Source organism: Oncorhynchus clarkii, unplaced genomic scaffold, assembly GCF_045791955.1.
Source record: "Oncorhynchus clarkii lewisi isolate Uvic-CL-2024 unplaced genomic scaffold, UVic_Ocla_1.0 unplaced_contig_200_pilon_pilon, whole genome shotgun sequence".
Classification (NCBI taxonomy): domain Eukaryota; kingdom Metazoa; phylum Chordata; class Actinopteri; order Salmoniformes; family Salmonidae; genus Oncorhynchus; species Oncorhynchus clarkii.
In genome coordinates, this window is record NW_027260822.1 from 104,601 (window position 1) to 128,435 (window position 23,835).

Sequence of the window (23,835 nt, forward strand, 5' to 3'; positions counted from 1 at the left end):
CTCTGTTTCCTCCTCAACAGCGCCCCGGGACAGTGTTGGCAGGCAATTAAGGAATGGAGAAAATAGCAAAGAAAAACAGTCTGTATATGATTAGAAACGACTGGCGTCCATTTCCCCATCAGCAGCTGGAGCACAACGACCCGCTCTCTGATTAAATAATTACCCTGTAGGAGGTGGAGAGACAGACCAGACGTTCTGCTGGGAGAGGGGACCTGACCTCACACAGGCCAGGTCTACTCGGAGAGAGAGAGACAGACCAGACGTTCTGCTGGGAGAGGGGACCTGACCTCACACAGGCCAGGTCTACTCGGAGAGAGAGAGACAGACCAGACGTTCTAATGGGAGAGGGGACCTGACCTCACACAGGCCAGGTCTACTCGGAGAGAGAGAGAGACAGACCAGACGTTCTGCTGGGAGAGGGGACCTGACCTCACACAGGCCAGGTCTACTCGGAGAGAGAGAGAGACAGACCAGACGTTCTGCTGGGAGAGGGGACCTGACCTCACACAGGCCAGGTCTACTCGGAGAGAGAGAGACAGACCAGACGTTCTGCTGGGAGAGGGGACCTGACCTCACACAGGCCAGGTCTACTCGAAGAGAGAGAGGGGAACCCACGGTGACCTCACACAGGCCAGGTCTACTCGGAGAGAGAGAGGGGAACCCACGGTGACCTCACACAGGCCAGGTCTACTCGGAGAGAGAGAGAGAGGGGGGAACCCACGGTGACCTCACTACAAGACTGCAGCAGTGTGTCTTAAAGCCATTTTATGCTTGATCCGAAAATGTGCAGAGCCCAGAGACTGGAACAGTGTGTGTTTACTGTGCAGAGCCCAGAGACTGGAACAGTGTGTGTTTACTGTGTAGAGCCCAGAGACTGGAACAGTGTGTGTTTACTGTGCAGAGCCCAGAGACTGGAACAGTGTGTGTTTACTGTGCAGAGCCCAGAGACTGGAACAGTGTGTGTTTACTGTGTAGAGCCCAGAGACTGGAACAGTGTGTGTTTACTGTGTAGAGCCCAGAGACTGGAACAGTGTGTGTTTACTGTGCAGAGCCCAGAGACTGGAACAGTGTGTGTTTACTGTGTAGAGCCCAGAGACTGGAACAGTGTGTGTTCACTGTGCAGAGCCCAGAGACTGGAACAGTGTGTGTTCACTGTGCAGAGCCCAGAGACTGGAACAGTGTGTGTTTACTGTGTAGAGCCCAGAGACTGGAACAGTGTGTGTTTACTGTGTAGAGCCCAGAGACTGGAACAGTGTGTGTTTACTGTGCAGAGCCCAGAGACTGGAACAGTGTGTGTTTACTGTGTAGAGCCCAGAGACTGGAACAGTGTGTGTTTACTGTGCAGAGCCCAGAGACTGGAACAGTGTGTGTTTACTGTGCAGAGCCCAGAGACTGGAACAGTGTGTGTTTACTGTGTAGAGCCCAGAGACTGGAACAGTGTGTGTTTACTATGCAGAGCCCAGAGACTGGAACAGTGTGTGTTTACTGTGCAGAGCCCAGAGACTGGAACAGTGTGTGTTTACTGTGCAGAGCCCAGAGACTGGAACAATGTGTGTTTACTATGCAGAGACCAGAGACTGGAACAGTGTGTGTTTACTGTGCAGAGCCCAGAGACTGGAACAGTGTGTGTTTACTGTGTAGAGCCCAGAGACTGGAACAGTGTGTGTTTACTGTGTAGAGCCCAGAGACTGGAACAGTGTGTGTTTCCTGTGTAGAGCCCAGAGACTGGAACAGTGTGTGTTTACTGTGCAGAGCCCAGAGACTGGAACAGTGTGTTTACTGTGCAGAGCCCAGAGACTGGAACAGTGTGTGTTCACTGTGTTTCCCCCGAAGACCAAGAACGTTTAAAACATTGTTTTTAGTTTGTGTCGTCTGATTTCGATCAGAAACTCAAGACAATGGACAGTGTTCCACTGTGATTCAGCACCACGTCGGTCTGCCTGGCACCCTGCGTCAGCGGCTGGAAACATTCTCCATCTAACAGTAGTCTATTACGTACAGACATAAACGTTCCCCTTCAGAGAGTCAACAGATGACCCGTGTGTACGTCACCTTCTCTCGCTCTACTACCCCCCCCCCCCCCCAGGTTGGTCGGTGTTTCACCAGGACCAAAACAACCAAGATCTATCCAAATAAACAGACTCCGTAACAACGGCAGTGCTGCTCTACAAGGTTATGGAGGAAATGGAAATGAGCCTCACCTGGATGGGAGGACGTGGGAAAGAACCTCACCTGGATGGGATGACGTGGGAGGAAATGGGAAAGAGCCTCACCTGGATGAGAGGACGTGGGAGGAAATGGGAAAGAACCTCACCTGGATGGGAGGACGTGGGAGGAAATGGGAAAGAACCTCACCTGGATGGGAGGACGTGGGAGGAAATGGGAAAGAACCTCACCTGGATGGGATGACGTGGGAGGAAATGGGAAAGAGCCTCACCTGGATGGGAGGACATGGGAGGAAATGGGAAAGAACCTCACCTGGATGGGAGGATGTGGGAGGAAATGGGAAAGAACCTCACCTGGATGGGAGGACGTGGGTAATGTTAGAGCTCTGGGACCGGATCGATCAAACGTCTGAGTAAGAGAGCTGATCTAGGATCAGTGCCTTTTAGATCGCAGTGTGTACTTGGTCAGGGGAGAACCTGATCCTAGAACAGCTTAAATGCTTAAAAGATGCTTAAAAGAAGAAAAAGACAATGGCACCTTGTCTTACGTCTGTGACCATTATAGTCGGTCAAATGTGAATTGGGGGACACACAGTAAACAGAAGTGACTGTCTCTTTAAATTCCACACAGCCAGTTAGGAGCTAGAGAGGTGCTGACATCGTCAGTCATGACATCAGACTGGGGTTAGACCAATGGAAAGAGGAAACAAAGGGGCTTCATCTCAGATCATTGATGAGGTAAAACCATATTGTTACCACAGTGTATGAAACTATACATACTTTGATAAGGGGGGGGGGGGGGGATTTGGTGAATGAAACCCCTGAAACTTTTACCATGATATGTCCCTAAAATAAATGACAGCATATTTAGTCAATTCATTTAAAGTAAATATTATCAGGCTTTTCAATAAAACCAAATCGTAGTGGCATTACAAATAAAACAGTCTGTGTGTACTGCTGTGTTTTCTTTGAGCCAACTGGCCTATGACATCAGCGCAGGCATTTCACACATATCACATTAACACGTAGCCCTCATTTAATCCTCAGCCTTTTCTCTCCTCTTAACGTAAAATCAGGCTCCTTAAAACACATCTTCAAATCTGACTAAAACTGCAAAACAATTTGATAAATCCCAACGGAAACACTTCCTGTAGCTGGCACGCCGACCGGAATTAAAAACGAAAGAAAACATGTTCATTAAAATGAGATGGTTTCCTCGGTAACCTCCGGCAGCTAGCAGGGGATGAAGGACAGCATTTACTCCAATCAGCATCTAAGGAAACGTTTTAAACACGGAGGTCAAATCGCTGAAACAACATTAAAATTCCCAAAACACTTTATTTGGTAACTCAAATAGCCTCCAGATTCAGGTCTAACCACAAGACAACTTTAGGAGAAAAGTGACAGGGCTTCATCTTTAAAATAAGACATAAGAAAAGATTGGCTCAGGAAACTAGTATTTTAAATGGCAATATTTAATAACGGGGACTGAACCCTCAGACTATACAGGCCGGGACCGAACCCTCAGACTATACAGGCCGGGACCGAACCCTCAGACTATACAGGGCGGGACCGAACCCTCAGACTATACAGGCCGGGACCGAACCCTCAGACTATACAGGCCGGGACCGAACCCTCAGACTATACAGGCCGGGACCGAACCCTCAGACTATACAGGCCGGGACCGAACCCTCAGACTATACAGGCCGGGACCGAACCCTCAGACTATACAGGCCGGGACCGAACCCTCAGACTATACAGGCCGGGACCGAACCCTCAGCCTATGCAGGCCGGGACCGAACCCTCAGACTATACAGGCCGGGACCGAACCCTCAGACTATACAGGCCGGGACCGAACCCTCAGACTATACAGGCCGGGACCGAACCCTCAGACTATACAGGCCGGGACCGAACCCTCAGACTATACAGGCCGGGACCGAACCCTCAGACTATACAGGCCGGGACCGAACCCTCAGACTATACAGGCCGGGACCGAACCCTCAGACTATACAGGCCGGGACCGAACCCTCAGACTATACAGGCCGGGACCGAACCCTCAGACTATACAGGCCGGGACCGAACCCTCAGACTACACAGGCCGGGACTGAACCCTCAGACTATACAGGCCGGGACCGAACCCTCAGCCTATACAGGCCGGGACTATACAGGCCGGGACCGAACCCTCAGACTATACAGGCCGGGACCGAACCCTCAGACTATACAGGCCAGGACTGAATCTCAGAGCCACACTATACAGGGCAGGACCGACCCTCAGACCCACACTATACAGGCCTGGACTGCTCAGATCAGCTACAGACTGGTGTGTGAGGTGTGTGTGTGGGGTGTGTGTGTGTGTGTGGTGTGTGTCCATGTGGGCTTCCCTGTAGCGTTGTTCTTTATTGATGACAGATCCTCGTTCTCCTACTCCAGTCAAAACACAGTGTGATTGAAAGGCCTGTCAAAACAACAAGCTCTGCGGAGCTCAGATGAAATCACATCATCTGAACATGGTTTAGATGGTTAGACTTGGCTACACGGTCTGCCTCCACAATGGCATTATGTTCCTTACATTGGGCCCTGATCAAAAGGACTGATCAGACCGAGCCGCAGAGCCAGGACTGATCCTCAGACCGAGCCGCAGAGCCAGGACTGATCCTCAGACCGAGCCGCAGAGCCAGGACTGATCCTCAGACCGAGCCGCAGAGCAAGGACTGAGCCGCAGAGCCAGGACTGATCCTCAGACCGAGCCGCAGAGCCAGGACTGATCCTCAGACCGAGCCGCAGAGCCAGGACTGATCCTCAGACCGAGCCGCAGAGCCAGGACTGATCCTCAGACCGAGCCGCAGAGCCAGGACTGATCCTCAGACCGAGCCGCAGAGCCAGGACTGATCCTCAGACCGAGCCGCAGAGCCAGGACTGATCCTCAGACCGAGCCGCAGAGCCAGGACTGATCCTCAGACCGAGCCGCAGAGCCAGGACTGATCCTCAGACCGAGCCGCAGAGCCAGGACTGATCCTCAGACCGAGCCGCAGAGCCAGGACTGATCCTCAGACCGAGCCGCAGAGCCAGGACTGATCCTCAGACCGAGCCGCAGAGCCAGGACTGATCCTCAGACCGAGCCGCAGAGCCAGGACTGATCGTGATTTCCACTTCAGGAGGACAGTCAGAAATTCTGCACAAATGTTTAGTAGTAGAGAACTAAGCCTAAAGCGACAGGGACCTTTAATCACATCCATTCCCAGGTCAGTAGAAACCCCCCCCCCCCCAGAACCCAGACAGTTCCCAGGTCAGTAGAAACCCCCCCAGACAGTTCCCAGTTCAGTAGAAACCCCCCCAGACAGTTCCCAGTTCAGTAGAAACCCCCCCAGACAGTTCCCAGTTCAGTAGAAACCCCCCCAGACAGTTCCCAGTTCAGTAGAAACCCCCCCAGACAGTTCCCAGTTCAGTAGAAACCACCCCAGACAGTTCCCAGTTCAGTAGAAAACCCAGAACCCAGACAGTTCCCAGGTCAGTAGAAAACCCAGAACCCAGACAGTTCCCAGGTCAGTAGAAAACCCAGAACCCAGACAGTTCCCAGTTCAGTAGAAACCACCCCAGACAGTTCCCAGGTCAGTAGAAACCCCAGAACCCAGAATATTCCCAGTTCAGTAGAAACCCCCAGAACCCAGAGAGTTCAACTGAAGGAGAACAACAGAACAGCTGGAAGGAAGGATGAAATGGAGAACTACATAAACATGAGGGTGATAGGACAATTAGACAGGAGTCACTGGGACAGTACAGGAGGACAGGGAACACTGGGACAGGACAGGAGGACAGGGAACACTGGGACAGGACAGGAGGACAGGGAACACTGGGACAGGACAGGAGGACAGGGAACACTGGGACAGGACAGGAGGACAGGGGGCACTGGGACAGGACAGGAGGACAGGGGGCACTGGGACAGGACAGGAGGACAGGGGGCACTGGGACAGGACAGGAGGACAGGGGGCACTGGGACAGGACAGGAGGACAGGGGGCACTGGGACAGGACAGGAGGAACTGGGACAGGACAGGAGGACAGGGGGCACTGGGACAGGACAGGAGGACAGGGGGCACTGGGACAGGACAGGATGATAGGACAGGGGGCACTGGGACAGGACAGGATGATAGGACAGAGGGCACTGGGACAGGACAGGATGATAGGACAGGGGGCACTGGGACAGGACAGGATGATAGGACAGGGGGAACTGGGACAGGACAGGATGATAGGACAGGGGGCACTGAGACCTGACAGGGGTAAATAGGACAGGGGAGGGTATCTGATCTCACCTGTTTGGCTTTAGACTTGGTGATGGTATCTGACAGGGGTAAATAGGACAGGGGGCACTGAGACCTGACAGGGGTAAATAGGACAGGGGGGGGTATCTGATCTCACCTGTTTGGCTTTAGACTTGGTGATGGTATCTGACAGGGGTAAATAGGACAGGGGAGGGTATCTGATCTCACCTGTTTGGCTTTAGACTTGGTGATGGTATCTGACAGGGGTAAATAGGACAGGGGAGGGTATCTGATCTCACCTGTTTGGCTTTAGACTTGGTGATGGTATCTGACAGGGGTAAATAGGACAGGAGAGGGTATCTGATCTCACCTGTTTGGCTTTAGACTTGGTGACGGTATCTGACAGGGGTAAATAGGACAGGGGAGGGTATCTGATCTCACCTGTTTGGCTTTAGACTTGGTGACGGTATCTGACAGGGGTAAATAGGACAGGGGAGGGTATCTGATCTCACCTGTTTGGCTTTAGACTTGGTGACGGTATCTGACAGGGGTAAATAGGACAGGGGCGGGTATCTGATCTCACCTGTTTGGCTTTAGACTTGGTGACAGTATCTGACAGGGGTAAATAGGACAGGGGCGGGTATCTGATCTCACCTGTTTGGCTTTAGACTTGGTGACGGTATCTGACAGGGGTAAATAGGACAGGGGAGGGTATCTGATCTCACCTGTTTGGCTTTAGACTTGGTGACGGTATCTGACAGGGGTAAATAGGACAGGGGAGGGTATCTGATCTCACCTGTTTGTCTTTAGACTTGGTGACGGTATCTGACAGGGGTAAATAGGACAGGGGAGGGTATCTGATCTCACCTGTTTGTCTTTAGACTTGGTGATGGTATCTGACAGGGGTAAATAGGACAGGGGAGGGTATCTGATCTCACCTGTTTGGCTTTAGACTTGGTGATGGTATCTGACAGGGGTAAATAGGACAGGGGAGGGTATCTGATCTCACCTGTTTGGCTTTAGACTTGGTGATGGTACCTGACAGGGGTAAATAGGACAGGGGAGGGTATCTGATCTCACCTGTTTGGCTTTAGACTTGGTGATGGTATCTGACAGGGGTAAATAGGACAGGGGAGGGTATCTGATCTCACCTGTTTGGCTTTAGACTTGGTGATGGTATCTGACAGGGGTAAATAGGACAGGGGAGGGTATCTGATCTCACCTGTTTGGCTTTAGACTTGGTGATGGTATCTGACAGGGGTAAATAGGACATGGGAGGGTATCTGATCTCACCTGTTTGGCTTTAGACTTGGTGATGGTATCTGACAGGGGTAAATAGGACAGGGGAGGGTATCTGATCTCACCTGGTTGGCTTTAGACTTGGTGATGGTATCTGACAGGGGTAAATAGGACATGGGGAGGGTATCTGATCTCACCTGTTTGGCTTTAGACTTGGTGATGGTATCTGACAGGGGTAAATAGGACAGGGGAGGGTATCTGATCTCACCTGTTTGGCTTTAGACTTGGTGATGGTATCTGACAGGGGTAAATAGGACAGGGGAGGGTATCTGATCTCACCTGTTTGGCTTTAGACTTGGTGATGGTATCTGACAGGGGTAAATAGGAGAGGGGAGGGTATCTGATCTCACCTGTTTGGCTTTAGACTTGGTGATGGTATCTGACAGGGGTAAATAGGACAGGGGAGGGTATCTGATCTCACCTGTTTGGCTTTAGACTTGGTGATGGTATCTGACAGGGGTAAATAGGACAGGGGAGGGTATCTGATCTCACCTGTTTGGCTTTAGACTTGGTGATGGTATCTGACAGGGGTAAATAGGACAGGGGAGGGTATCTGATCTCACCTGTTTGGCTTTAGACTTGGTGATGGTATCTGACAGGGGTAAATAGGACAGGGGAGGGTATCTGATCTCACCTGTTTGGCTTTAGACTTGGTGATGGTATCTGACAGGGGTAAATAGGACAGGGGAGGGTATCTGATCTCACCTGTTTGTCTTTAGACTTGGTGACGGTATCTGACAGGGGTAAATAGGACAGGGGAGGGTATCTGATCTCACCTGTTTGGCTTTAGACTTGGTGATGGTATCTGACAGGGGTAAATAGGACAGGGGAGGGTATCTGATCTCACCTGTTTGGCTTTAGACTTGGTGATGGTATCTGACAGGGGTAAATAGGACAGGGGAGGGTATCTGATCTCACCTGGTTGGCTTTAGACTTGGTGATGGTATCTGACAGGGGTAAATAGGACATGGGGAGGGTATCTGATCTCACCTGTTTGGCTTTAGACTTGGTGATGGTATCTGACAGGGGTAAATAGGACATGGGGAGGGTATCTGATCTCACCTGTTTGGCTTTAGACTTGGTGATGGTATCTGACAGGGGTTTCTTCTTCTCCTTCACAGCAGTCTTGGAGAACAGCTCTACGAACTCCTCAAAGTTCACATCAGGCTCCTGTATCTTGTCCCAGACCAGCGACGTGCTCACCTCTCTAGGATGAGGGAAGAGTTAGTGAGGTTGTGACTGTTGGATCTTTACTAAAAGATCCCAGAAATGTTCCAGATGCACAAAAAACCTTATTTCACTCAAATGATTTGCACATATTAGTTGACATCCCTGTTTAAGTCAGAATTTCTCCTTTATCAAGGTAATCCATCCACCTGACAGGTGTGGCATATCAAGAAGCTGATTAAAACAGCATGATCATTACACAGGTGCACCTCGTGCTGGGGACAATGCAAAGGCCACTCTAAAATATGTGCAGTTTTGTCACAACACAATGCAACAAATGTCTCGCTTTGACGATTCGTGCAATTGGTATGCTGACTGCAGGAACGTCCACCAGAGTCGTTGCCAGAGAATTTGTTCTCAACCAACTTGGGAGGCCTATGCCTTCCCAGGCCCCCCGCCTGTGCCCCCGGCTGCGCACCCAGCCAATCAGGTGAAATCCATATATTACGGCCTAATGTTTTTATTTAAATTGACCGATTTCCTTACATGAAACTGTAACTCAGTAAAATCTTTGAAATATTTACGCTTACATTGTTGTTCAGTAAACATATGAGCCCCAGTACTACACCTTGAGTGAGAAATATCGATGTCAATACTAAGTATCCATTCTACCATCAACCAATGTCAGTACTAAGTATTCTATCCACCATCAATTGATGTCAGTACTAAGTATCCATTCTACCATCAACCAATGTCAGTATTAAGTATTCTATCCACCATCAATTGATGTCAGTACTAAGTATCCATTCTACCATCAACCGATGTCAGTACTAAGTATCCATTCTACCATCAATCGGTACCTGCAAAGCTCTTCTCCTGACAATCAGAGAGGAAACAGGCCTCCAAAGCTCTTCTCCAGCCAATCAGAGAGGATGCAGACCTCCAAAGCTCTTCTCCAGCCAATCAGAGAGGATGCAGTCTGCTGTATGCTGCCTGCGCAACAACCGTTTTTCATTCAAACATCGGCTTCACTTCCAACACATCTTTCTTTAATTTCACTGTGTTAATGGTGTTTCTCAATATGCATTCTACCGTGCTCCACACACACTGATGCTCCGAGTTCTCTTGAGTACGTTCATATGAGGACGAGAGTGTGGAGAACACATAAAACCATCAATTAGACCTTCAATCTCACGCTGAGCAGCACTCCCCCTACTGTATTACCTCAGCACTCCCCCTACTGTATTACCTCAGCACTCCCCCTACTGTATTACCTCAGCACTCCCCCTACTGTATTACCTCAGCACTCCCCATACTGTATTACCTCAGCACTCCCCCTACTGTATTACCTCAGCACTCCCCCTGCTGTATTACCTCAGCACTCCCCCTGCTGTATTACCTCAGCACTCCCCCTACTGTATTACCTCAGCACTCCCCCTACTGTATTACCTCAGCACTCCCCCTACTGTATTACCTCACGCTGAGCAGCACTCCCTCTACTGTATTTCCTCACGCTGAGCAGCACTCCCCCTACTGTATTACCTCACACCGAGCAGCACTCCCCCTACTGTATTACCTCACGCCGAGCAGCACTCCCCCTAAATGTTATGCAAGGTAGATGTAAATTATTTGTGGGTATCTGGCTGGCTAACAGTAGCAGCTATCCCCATCAACAGTAGCAGCTATCCCCATCAACAGTAGCAGCTATCCCCATCAACAGTAGCAGCTATCCCCATCAACAGTAGCAGCTATCCCCATCAACAGTAGCAGCTATCCCCATCAACAGTAGCAGCTATCCCCATCAACAGTAGCAGCTATCCCCATCAACAGTAGCAGCTATCCCCATCAACAGTAGCAGCTATCCCCATCAACAGTAGCAGCTAGCCCCATCAACAGTAGCAGCTATCCCCATCAACAGTAGCAGCTATCCCCATCAACAGTAGCAGCTATCCCCATCAACAGTAGCAGCTAGCCCCATCAACAGTAGCAGCTATCCCCATCAACAGTAGCAGCTATCCCCATCAACAGTAGCAGCTATCCCCATCAACAGTAGCAGCTATCCCCATCAACAGTAGCAGCTATCCCCATCAACAGTAGCAGCTAGCCCCATCAACAGTAGCAGCTATCCCCATCAACAGTAGCAGCTATCCCCATCAACAGTAGCAGCTATCCCCATCAACAGTAGCAGCTAGCCCCATCAACAGTAGCAGCTATCCCCATCAACAGTAGCAGCTAGCCAGTTAGCCCCATCAACAGTAGCAGCTATCCCCATCAACAGTAGCAGCTAGCCAGTTAGCCCCATCAACAGTAGCAGCTAGCCAGTTATCCCCATCAACAGTAGCAGCTAGCCAGTTATCCCCATCAACAGTAGAAGCTAGCCAGTTAGCCCCATCAACAGTAGCAGCTAGCCAGTTAGCCCTATCAACAGTAGCAGCTAGCCAGTTAGCCCTAATAACAGTAGTAGTTAGCCAGTTAGCCCTTTTGACTTACTATGGGCTTGCTATCTATGCACATTTATGTATTGTAGGCAGGTAAATGTGCCAAAATTAACATAGTATGGATGTAACATATCAAGATTAAAATATTGCCTGAGCAGCACTCCCTCTGTATTGCCTCACACTGAGCAGCACTCCCCCTACTGTATTACCTCACGCCGAGCAGCACTCCCCCTAAATGTAAAGGTAAATTATTTGTGGGTATCTGGCCAGTTAGCCCCATCAACAGTAGCAGCTAGCCAGTTATCCCCATCAACATGAACAGGCAACATTTCATTCCGAAGTTGGCGATTACTTTCTCGCGCTTTAGCTCAAATAATGTCCGCCATCTGATTTCAAGAAACGTTGCATAGTGTACTCGTCATTTTTCTGTGCATACTTTGTTGAAACTTGATGCTTTATTTTATTTATTTTACCTTTATTTAACTAGGCAAGTCAGTTAAGAACAAATTCTTATTTTCAATGACGGCCTAGGAACAGTGGGTTAAAAATCTGTTGTTCAGTCAGCTCAGGGATTTGAACTTGCAACCTTCCGGTTACTAGTCCAATGCTCTAACCACTAGGCTACCCTGCCGCCCCAGTAGCATGCTGGGGCGGCAGGGGATGCTTTAAAAATATGTACAAAATGGCGTATGCATCTGAGAAATGTCCTCCGTTTCACATACTTTGATTTGGACTCGTACTCCGACCCTCCTGCATTTTCAGAAACAGCCTTGTCCACACTATCATAAACGCTGAACAGGATCCTCTTTAGTCGGGGACATGGTCTGGAACAATACAGCAAGGCCCACAAAGCTTCTCAGAATAAGACTGCAGATCTAGGATCAGTTTTCCATCTTTAATCATAATGAAGTGGAACTAAGACTCTTTATGACCTGATCCTAGATCACCACTCCTACTGAGACTATGACCTGATCCTAGATCACCACTCCTACTGAGACTCTTTATGACCTGATCCTAGATCACCACTCCTACTGAGACTATGACCTGATCCTAGATCACCACTCCTACTGAGACTCTTTATGACCTGATCCTAGATCACCACTCCTACTGAGACTATGACCTGATCCTAGATCACCACTCCTGAGACTATGACCTGATCCTAGATCACCACTCCTGAGACTATGACCTGATCCTAGATCACCACTCCTGAGACTATGACCTGATCCTAGATCACCACTCCTACTGAGACTCTTTATGACCTGATCCTAGATCACCACTCCTACTGAGACTCTTTATGACCTGATCCTAGATCACCACTCCTACTGAGACTATGACCTGATCCTAGATCACCACTCCTACTGAGACTATGACCTGATCCTAGATCACCACTCCTACTGAGACTATGACCTGATCCTAGATCACCACTCCTACTGAGACTCTTTATGATCTGATCCTAGATCACCACTCCTACTGAGACTCTTTATGACCTGATCCAAGATCACCACTCCTACTGAGACTATGACCTGATCCTAGATCACCACTCCTACTGAGACTATTTATGATCTGATCCTAGATCACCACTCCTACTGAGACTATTTATGATCTGATCCTAGATCACCACTCCTACTGAGACTATTTATGATCTGATCCTAGATCACCACTCCTACTGAGACTCTTTATGACCTGATCCTAGATCACCACTCCTACTGAGACTATGACCTGATCCTAGATCACCACTCCTACTGAGACTATGACCTGATCCTAGATCACCACTCCTACTGAGACTATGACCTGATCCTAGATCACCACTCCTACTGAGACTATGACCTGATCCTAGATCACCACTCCTACTGAGACTATGACCTGATCCTAGATCACCACTCCTGAGACTCTTTATGACCTGATCCTAGATCACCACTCCTACTGAGACTATGACCTGATCCTAGATCACCACTCCTACTGAGACTATGACCTGATCCTAGATCACCACTCCTACTGAGACTCTTTATGACCTGATCCTAGATCACCACTCCTACTGAGACTCTTTATGACCTGATCCTAGATCACCACTCCTACTCTAAAGTCTTAGTGAATACAGGTCCAGATGTTTATGTAACTAGCATAGTTATATGATAACTTTTTAGCATAAAGCTTTAGAAACAACTGCTGAAATAAAACAAACGTCTTGTTAAATACATTTGATTGATTGATTGATTGATTACTTTTTGTGTTGAGCTGAGTTGAGCTGTATCCTGGTCCAGTAGAGAGGTTTCATGGGTCTGGGGGGCTCCACCACTCCTTTCCGGGGAGGTTTCTCCTGGGCCATGCCTAGAGCATACAGTCCCATGGGCATCGGAGGGACCAGGGAGCCCAGGGCACATGGTGGAGGAGGGCCACAGCCAGGAGGAGGAGGAGGAGGTCCACCCATCCCAGGTAATGGTGGAGGGGGTGGGGGAGGGCCCATCCCTATCATCCCAGGTAAGGGAGGGGGTGGAGGTGCCATCCCCATGCCAGGGAGAGGAGGGGGTGGTGGGGGCATTGCACCCCCTGGTAGAGGAGGTGGAGGAGGTGGTGGGGGCATTGCACCCCCTGGTAGAGGAGGTGGAGGAGGTGGTGGGGGCATTGCACTCCCTGGTAGAGGAGGTGGTGGAGGCATTGCACCCCCTGGTAGAGGAGGTGGAGGTGGTGGTGGAGGCATTGCACCCCCTGGTAGAGGAGGTGGAGGAGGTGGTGGAGGCATTGCACCCCCTGGTAGAGGAGGTGGAGGAGGTGGTGGGGGCATTGCACCCTCTGGTAGAGGTGGTGGTGGAGGAGGAGCCATGGAGTGACCAGGTAAAGGAGGTGGTGGGGGGGGTTTAATGCCACTCTGCTGCTGTTGGCACGTACAGACAAATGCTGGTGCAACCTTGGGGGAGAAGGGTATGGGTAGGGACAGGGCCAGTTCTGGGGGGAGTTTCAGGGAACAGGAGGAAGACAAAGAGGACTCTCCTCCAGCCTTGTTCACAAACAAGGGTGGCATCTGGTCCGGTAAAGGCACTTTAAACTTATAGCTTTCCTCCATAGGCGACGTCTGGACAGACTTGGCCTCCAGACAACTCAGGAGACAGTCAGTCTGCTGGTCTACATGACAGACCTCCTTCACTATCCTCTCTTCAGTCTGTAGGTCTACATGACAGACCTCCTTCACCATCCTCTCTTCAGTCTGTAGGTCTACATGACAGACCTCCTTCACTATCCTCTCCTCAGTCTGTAGGTCTACATGACAGACCTCCCGGTACAGATCCCCCTCCACACCAGCCTCCGGCTCCATACTAATAATATCTCTGTCCAGCAGGGGGTGCTGTTCCTCCAGCTCAGCTATCTTAGTCCGCAGGTCCTCAATGGTCTGTTCTAACTGCTGGATCACATTGACGTGCTCCTCTTTCAGCTTCACTGTTTTCAGCACTGACTCCTCCTGGAGAGCGAGAGAGGGGGGGCCAGAGAGCGAGAGGGGGGGGGGGGGGGGCAGAGAGCGAGAGAGGGGGGGCCAGAGAGCGAGAGAGGGGGGGCCAGAGAGCGAGAGAGGGGGGGCCAGAGAGCGAGAGAGGGGGGGGCAGAGAGCGAGAGAGGGGGGGGCCAGAGAGCGAGAGAGGGGGGGGCCAGAGAGCGAGAGGGGCGGCAGAGAGCGAGAGAGGGGGGGGGGGCAGAGAGCGAGAGGAAAACAGTGTTCATATAAACCTTTAAAGCAATATGTTAACTGTTTTATAACCAGAAGGAGAACAATGTTATATTCAACATATTCTTGTTAGAGGCAGGGCTTCTTGTAGAGGAGCTCAATGGCTTCATATGGGACAAGATGGCGGTTTTCAGAAGGACAATACTTCAACAACAAGGAGCATCTCTAGGAGACACAGATAAGAGATAAACAAGGGAGAGGTCAGAGTCTTCCAGGTACTGGTCCACACACACCAAGACCCTCACTTAGAACTGCTACGAAGAGTATTCCACTAAACTAGTACAACTCTTAGTGGATGCTGCCCCCTTGTGGTTAATCAGGTGAAGGAGGCCAGGGCTATTCATGATGCTATTCTCTCCAAAGGGAAAGACTGTACAGTCCTATAGATAACCTCTCAGGTAGGGTTGGATGATTCCCTACTGACTAGGGAGACTAGGGATAGGGAGACTAGGGAGAATAGGATGACTGACCTGAAGTTGGCCGACTTCTTCCCTCTGATGTCTCTTCAGCCCCAAGATGGCTGCCTGGTGTTCTGTAGGAAGAGAGAGACGGGATACTTCTATATTATCACAACCAGAATACAACCACAACCATGCACGGTCAACTAGACCAGACCACTTTCTACTGGTATTAATCACTACCAGAATACAACCATGCAGTCAACTAGACCAGACCACTTTCTACTGGTATTAATCACTACCAGAATACAACCATGCAGTCAACTAGACCAGACCACTTTCTACTGGTATTAATCACTACCAGAATACAACCATGCAGTCAACTAGACCAGACAACATGCTACTGGATGATATGTGATACAATGATTACTTCAATTCACAATCCGTACCATCATGCATTGTGTTTCTTAGAATGAAATGAAAATGTACATTTAATGTGAACATCAAAAGTTGTTTAAAGCCTAATGTCACATCAAACCAATAGTTAGGGGAAAAGCAACATTACATCTAGCAGCCTGTTTTCTTTTAGGTGTTAGACTCAGCAGCAAGGACACACAGGATGTGTGTCGGGGGGGGGGTGTTTGTCGGGGGGGGATGTTTGTCGGGGGGGGGGGGGATGTTTGCCGAGGGGAAAGAGTACGGGATGTTTGTCGGGGGGGGGGATGTTTGTCGGGGGAAAGAGTACAGGATGTTTGTCGGGGGGGCGTAGTTTGCCGAGGGGAAAGAGTACGGGATGTTTGTCGGGGGGAAAGAGTACGGGATGTTTGTCGGGGGGAAAGAGTACGGGATGTTTGTCGGGGGGAAAGAGTACGGGATGTTTGTCGGGGGGAAAGAGTACGGGATGTTTGTCGGGGGGAAAGAGTACAGGATGTTTGTCGGGGGGAAAGAGTACAGGATGCTTGTCGGGGGGAAAGAGTACAGGATGCTTGTCGGGGGGAAAGAGTACGGGATGTTTGTCGGGGGGAAAGAGTACGGGATGATTGTCGGGGGGAAAGAGTACGGGATGTTTGTCGGGGGGAAAGAGTACGGGATGTTTGTCGGGGGGAAAGAGTACGGGATGTTTGTCGGGGGGAAAGAGTACGGGATGTTTGTCGGGGGGAAAGAGTACGGGATGTTTGTCGGGGGGAAAGAGTACGGGATGTTTGTCGGGGGGAAAGAGTACAGGATGTTTGTCGGGAGAAAGGGAGGGGAAAGCTGTGCTCAGAATATCAATCCATTTTTGCCTGCCTAAGCACTGACTCATTGTTGCTATGCAACCTTGGCCCTTTCAATAGCATGTGGGACTACAGACAGATGACGAGCAAGTCCAAAAAGAAAGAGTTAAATGACCATGCAGAAACACATTCACAATGTAACTTACCTTCATCGCCCTCTAAAGGTATCAGAGCAGGAAAGAAGAGATCCAGATTAGAAACAAGTCTTTCCTTAAATCTACACTGTTGGGTTAAATTCCCGCCGGTCATATGTATCAAGGCACAGAGACGCAACGTCCTCTTAAAACCACTGGTATAAAACAGGAAGCTCAACTCTAACAGAACAAAAGCCGAGGCTACGAGCTCTCCACCCTGGCTAAGGGACGAGGCTACGAGCTCCCCACCCTGGCTAAGGGACGAGGCTACGAGCTCCCCACCCTGGCTAAGGGACGAGGCTACGAGCTCCCCACCCTGGCTAAGGGACGAGGCTACGAGCTCCCCACCCTGGCTAAGGGACGAGGCTACGAGCTCCCCACCCTGGCTAAGGGACGAGGCTACGAGCTCCCCACCCTGGCTAAGGGACGAGGCTACGAGCTCCCCACCCTGGCTAAGGGACGAGGCTACGAGCTCCCCACCCTGGCTAAGGGACGAGGCTACGAGCTCCCCACCCTGGCTAAGGGACGAGGCTACGAGCTCCCCACCCTGGCTAAGGGACGAGGCTACGAGCTCCCCACCCTGGCTAAGGGACGAGGCTACGAGTTCTCCACCCTGGCTAAGGGACGAGGCTACGAGCTCTCCACCCTGGCTAAGGGACGAGGCTACGAGCTCTCCACCCTGGCTAAGGGACGAGGCTACGAGCTCTCCACCCTGGCTAAGGGACGAGGCTACGAGCTCTCCACCCTGGCTAAGGGACGAGGCTACGGGCTCCCCACCCTGGCTAAGGGACGAGGCTACGAGCTCTCCACCCTGGCTAAGGGACGAGGCTACGAGCTCCCCACCCTGGCTAAGGGACGAGGCTACGAGCTCCCCACCCTGGCTAAGGGACGAGGCTACGAGCTCCCCACCCTGGCTAAGGGACGAGGCTACGAGCTCCCCACCCTGGCTAAGGGACGAGGCTACGAGCTCCCCACCCTGGCTAAGGGACGAGGCTACGAGCTCCCCACCCTGGCTAAGGGACGAGGCTACGAGCTCCCCACCCTGGCTAAGGGACGAGGCTACGAGCTCCCCACCCTGGCTAAGGGACGAGGCTACGAGTTCTCCACCCTGGCTAAGGGACGAGGCTACGAGCTCTCCACCCTGGCTAAGGGACGAGGCTACGAGCTCTCCACCCTGGCTAACGGACGAGGCTACGAGCTCTCCACCCTGGCTAAGGGACGAGGCTACGAGCTCTCCACCCTGGCTAAGGGACGAGGCTACGAGCTCTCCACCCTGGCTAAGGGACGAGGCTACGAGCTCTCCACCCTGGCTAAGGGACGAGGCTACGGGCTCCCCACCCTGGCTAAGGGACGAGGCTACGAGCTCCCCACCCTGGCTAAGGAACGAGCTCCCCACCCTGGCTAAGGGACGAGGCTACGAGCTCCCCACCCTGGCTAAGGAACGAGCTCCCCACCCTGGCTAAGGAACGAGCTCTCCAACCTGGCTAAGGAACGAGGCTACAAGCTCTCCACCCTGACTAAGGAACGAGGCTACGGGCTCCCCACCCTGGCTAAGGGACGAGGCTACGAGCTCCCCACCCTGGCTAAGGAACGAGGCTACGAGCTCTCCACCCTGACTAAGGAACGAGCTCCCCACCCTGGCTAAGGAACGAGCTCTCCACCCTGGCTAAGGAACGAGGCTACAAGCTCTCCACCCTGACTAAGGAAGTTAACGTTTCTAGACTCCATCTGCAAAATCAGCGCTAGTAAGAGTTAAAGGAGAAAACAAGTACAACAGTCTGAAGTTAGTAACTGTTTTGATGAGGGCACCTTCCCACCTTGGTAGAACGTATAACAATGTGTAATGAGACCTGGTCTGTTACAGTAGTTAGCTGTTTGAGATCTAGTCTCTACAGTATAATAGTATCTATATGGATGTGGTGAGGGCCCCTACCCTCCTCGGTGTACATGAGGCCTGGTCTATCGTCTCCCACAGGTCTGGGTGGGGGCCACAGGGTCTTCAGGTGCCCAGGGAGGGGGGCCCGGCCCTCAAAGTGTTCCATGGAGTGGGGGGGCTGGCTGACCGCTGCCCACGTGTACAGCTGGTCTTGCTGGGGGAGAGAGGGAGATAATATGGCATACATGAGGACATAAGATAAAATAGCATAAGGGGACAACAGAGGACAAAAGAGGAGATATAATGCTGTTAGGGGACAGTAGAACAGTGGTTCCTCCTTTAAAAAGTTGTGAGCTTACGCCGTGGGACTTAGAGGTAATTTGTGGTTTAGTACGGTACCCTGCGTCACTTCATTGCTCCAGACCAGCGCAAGGGGGAGTTAGAGCACTGATTGTGCTTTTGGGTCCTACTGTGTCTAACTGACAATGAACAGGCGACATAAACCGAAATTGAAACTGATAATTGTGCACGACTATCAGTATTACTTACTAAAACTGTTGTTACACAAAGGTTTTTATTATTTTATTTGTTAGGATTATTTATCTTATTGTAGTAGTATTAGTAGTAGTGTAGGCCACTCCCGACCGGTCACGTTGTACAGCGCCTGAGTGACGCAACGGTCTAAGACAATGCATTTCTCCCTCTAAAAACAAATAAATAATTCTAAATAACAAACAGGCTTTTTTAATAAATTAGTAACAACGTCTCACCCCATGTTTAAGAATGGCCTTTTTCTTGCTGATTTGTAACAAATCTCCTAAATATTTAAGGGGCATTGCACTAATAAAAGGCACTGACTAGGGAAAGATTCCCGCTGTTCTGTTCTTAGTGTCGGTCTGCAGGTTCAAACTAAAACAATGTAACTAATAATGTAGGAGACATGAGTCTCACTAGTGTTGAGTCATGTGCTGTTAAAAGTGGTGTAGGTAATTTAAAGAGAATATTGAAGTTAGAAGCAAAAGCCTACAACTATTTTTGCACCGTTTCACGCTGCTCTGAGACAAGCATGAGGACTGGTCTTGATAAATGAATGAGATTGTTATTTGAACGGAATCTCGGTTTGGGTATTGGTTGGACTAGAATTAGAAAATTAGGGTGTATAAATGTCATGCTCTTAGCGTAACTTATTTTACTACGCAAGTCAACAAATTCAAATTTACAAGGACAGTCTACTCCTTCCTCCCTGTCGGGGACTTGAACCCCAGTCTCCCGCGTGCCCTGCCAGCACGACATTGGGATTCTTTAGCTAAATAGCCCAGTACTGTACTACCGACCGTTACGTTGTACAACGCCATATTTTCCGCTCCATCCTAACGCAAACCCAGAGGGTTTTTAGTTTCTTGGAATAGAAACACCATAATATTCAATTAATTAATTAAGCGAGTACCAGTCAAAAGTTTGGACACACCTACTCATTCCAGGATTTTTTATTTTTTTGTACAATTTTCTACATTGTAGAATAATAGTGAAGACATCAAAACTATGAAATAACACATGAAATCAGTTAAGAACACATTTATTTACAAGGACAGTCTGCTCCTTTCTCCCTGTCGGGGAATTGAACCCCGGTCTCCCACATGCCCGAATTCTCTAGTACAGCAATTATTGAAGGTACTTGAGGTCACTGAGAAAGTCTGGACATGGCCTGCTCTCCCTTATGTAAGAAATTAGGGACTTTCCCATGTTTACTACAGTATGTATTGTAGGCTGTGTTTACTTGTCAGACTGCATAGTCGCCTAATAAACAAATGCAGGTGGCTTTTCTTCAAACTGCTTTAAATGCTTTATTAACCAAATGTGAAAGCATATACTGTATAGTACTCTATTTCCTCATCAGCATCTTTATGCTTTTGTTAATAAAATTATAAAAATCATCTTTCAAAATGCAGATGTTGATTTAGTTATGGATCCATAATGAATTGCTATGGGAATAAATATCACTGATTTACAGAAATATTGGAACAAAGTTGTCTAACGAAGGCAAACAAATTGTTGCTTACTGGAAAATACTCCTTCAAACACACGGTCACGTTGTACAGCGTCATTATGGCTATTAGCAGGGCACGTTGTACAGCGTCATTATGGCTATTAGCAGGGCACGTTGTACAGCGTCATTATGGCTATTAGCAGGGCTATATTGTGGCCTTTATAAAATTATTTTTGCCTTTATTCAGATTACAATTGCTCACCGTTATTTTTTTTAATGAAATAATCTCAAATATTGTTATATATAGCCTTCTATTCTTAAGATATATGTGTTGACTGAATATAAGCAAGTGATGTCTCCTAAATAATCAAGTTAAGTTTCTCCAGAAATGAATAATTCTAAATAACAAACTGGCTTTATTTACAAATTAGTGAGAATGTCTCACCTCATGTTCAAGAACTGCATTTTTCCTCACTCACTCGAGGTTAAATGAAAATGAAATCTCCAATATAGTTATTTTTTAAACAAAGTGATTATTAATGCATTTAGAACTATATAAAAGTCCCTTAGATATTCTCACAGACCCTAACTGAAAATGCCCCTTAGATATTCATTTAGAGTCCTCCAATCATCTAAATGTAATTATTGGTGGTGAATCAAGTCATTGAAAGAAATATGTTTAGATATACTATAGGCCTAGCATAGGCAAAATTAGTATTGGTTACACTACAATTAGGGTGTGGAAATGTTATGCCCCTTAGATATTAATGTAGAAACCTCCAATCCTCTTATACTGCAGCCTACTCCCGACAATGTTAGATCGAAGAACAAAAGGACCTGTCCCAAATGTCCCCTGGTCAAAAGTAGTGCACTACATAGGGAATAGGGTGCTACCATACTTTGGACAGAGACACAGCCTTGTGCATATTGCTCCCATGCTAACCTGCAGGTGCTCAAACAGGTTGCATTTCCTGCGGACGGTCTGTTTGAGTTTGAGCCATGCTAGGTCCAGCCTCCTCTCCCTCTCCTCCCCTCTTCCCTGGCCATTGATGGTTAGTAGCTCTCGGACTAGCTCAGGAACCCGAGACAGCACCACACACTCAGAGGCCCCCACATCATCATTACCTAGAGCCAGGGAGGTGGAGGAAGAGCCCCCATCGGTCTCTACGCCTGACTCTGACATATACGCCATGTCCTTGTCTGCTTTAATCTGTCAGTTCCTGGACAGAATATTGAATTTTATGGCGCATAGCCTCCGGACTCAGCTCTCTGCACTTCCTGTTTGGAACATGTAGGTATTCCATCATCGCCAAGACCGCTGAGGGAAAAATGTGGAGTTTGCATTTTAGAAAAATAAAATCAACAAATCCCTCGAGGTGGTAAACGGTGGTGTTTTATTCCTCAGGGATGTAAACGGTGGTGTTTTTTCCCTCTGCTCTGCTGTTCCTCTTCTGACAATGCAGTGAGTTACTGCCGGTCTGGCACTTCTTTCCTGTCACCGGTCTGCGATCCTGAAAACTCCCTAAGATGCTGCATCCTCTGTGAAACTGCAGCAGTCCCCAGAAACATTGGGCGTCGCTGCCCTCCCCTCCTGTTCTCATGGTAACTCTGACCAGTCCAGACTCAGAGAGCCTGATATAGTGGACTGGTCTCTTCTCCCTGCTGTCATAGTAGCTTCAGGCAAGTCACCGGGTTTTTGCACAGGCTGATGGGACGGCTTGCAGTCAGATCAGGTTGCTTTATGACTACGCTTTCTCCTTCTCTATACTGCTGCTCTGTGCTGCACAGGGAGGAGAGGGGAGAGGGAGGGCAGAGAACGATCAGATATTCACAGGTCAAAGCCTGAGAGCTGCCCTGTCCCATCCTTTCCTGTCTGTAATCAGCTACACTTTGCCTTAGTGTTCCCATGGCCATATTATAGCATCAGGCTACAATCTGAAACCGGTCCCATCTGTATATCTCTAAGGTGAACATAAGTCAGGCAGGGAGGGAGCGCAGAAGAGCTGTCATTCTCTGTTATAGCTACAACATGCAGCAGTAAAGTGTTCACACAGCTAGCCAGGAGGCTGGTCCCTCCAGAGAGACACACGGTACCAACAGCTAGCCAGGAGACTGGTCCCTCCAGAGAGACGCACTGTACCAACAGCTAGCCAGGAGGCTGGTCCCTCCAGAGAGACACACTGTACCAACAGCTAGCCAGGAGACTGGTCCCTCCAGAGAGACACACTGTACCAACAGCTAGCCAGGAGACTGGTCCCTCCAGAGAGACACTGTACCAACACCTAGCCAGGAGACTGGTCCCTCCAGAGAGACACACGGTACCAACAGCTAGCCAGGAGACTGGTCCCTCCAGAGAGACACACTGTACCAACACCTAGCCAGGAGACTGGTCCCTCCAGAGAGACAGTGTACCAACAGCTAGCCAGGAGGCTGGTCCCTCCAGAGACACGCTGTACCAACAGCTAGCCAGGAGACTGGTCCCTCCAGAGAGACACTGTACCAACAGCTAGCCAGGAGACTGGTCCCTCCAGAGACACTGTACCAACAGCTAGCCAGGAGGCTGGTCCCTCCAGAGACACACTGTACCAACAGCTAGCCAGGAGGCTGGTCCCTCCAGAGACACGCTGTACCAACAGCTAGCCAGGAGGCTGGTCCCTCCAGAGGCACGCTGTACCAACAGCTAGCCAGGAGGCTGGTCCCTCCAGAGACACTGTACCAACAGCTAGCCAGGAGGCTGGTCCCTCCAGAGACACGCTGTACCAACAGCTAGCCAGGAGACTGGTCCCTCCAGAGACACTGTACCAACAGCTATCCAGGAGGCTGGTCCCTCCAGAGAGACACACTGTACCAATAGCTAGCCAGGAGGCTGGTCCCTCCAGAGAGACACACTGTACCAACAGCTAGCCAGGAGACGGGTCCCTCCAGAGAGACACACGGTACCAACAGCTAGCCAGGAGACTGGTCCCTCCAGAGAGACACACTGTACCAACAGCTAGCCAGGAGACTGGTCCCTCCAGAGACACTGTACCAACAGCTAGCCAGGAGGCTGGTCCCTCCAGAGACACACTGTACCAACAGCTAGCCAGGAGGCTGGTCCCTCCAGAGACACTGTACCAACAGCTAGC

At 49.9% G+C, this 23,835-nt stretch overlaps 1 protein-coding gene across 1 annotated transcript in view; it reads right to left on the reverse strand.

Moving 5' to 3' along the window:
* LOC139401811 (formin-2-like) overlaps positions 1-23,835 on the reverse strand; it is a 129,728-nt gene that overhangs the window by 82,693 nt on the left and 23,200 nt on the right. Inside the window, exons 3-8 of the mRNA XM_071145782.1 lie at positions 18,781-18,937; positions 16,860-16,871; positions 15,512-15,573; positions 13,980-14,780; positions 13,549-13,901; positions 8,784-8,928 (exon numbers count right to left, since the gene is read on the reverse strand). Coding sequence (XP_071001883.1) covers positions 8,784-8,928; positions 13,549-13,901; positions 13,980-14,780; positions 15,512-15,573; positions 16,860-16,871; positions 18,781-18,937 — 1,530 coding nt within the window. The remainder of the gene's footprint in view (positions 1-8,783; positions 8,929-13,548; positions 13,902-13,979; positions 14,781-15,511; positions 15,574-16,859; positions 16,872-18,780; positions 18,938-23,835) is intronic.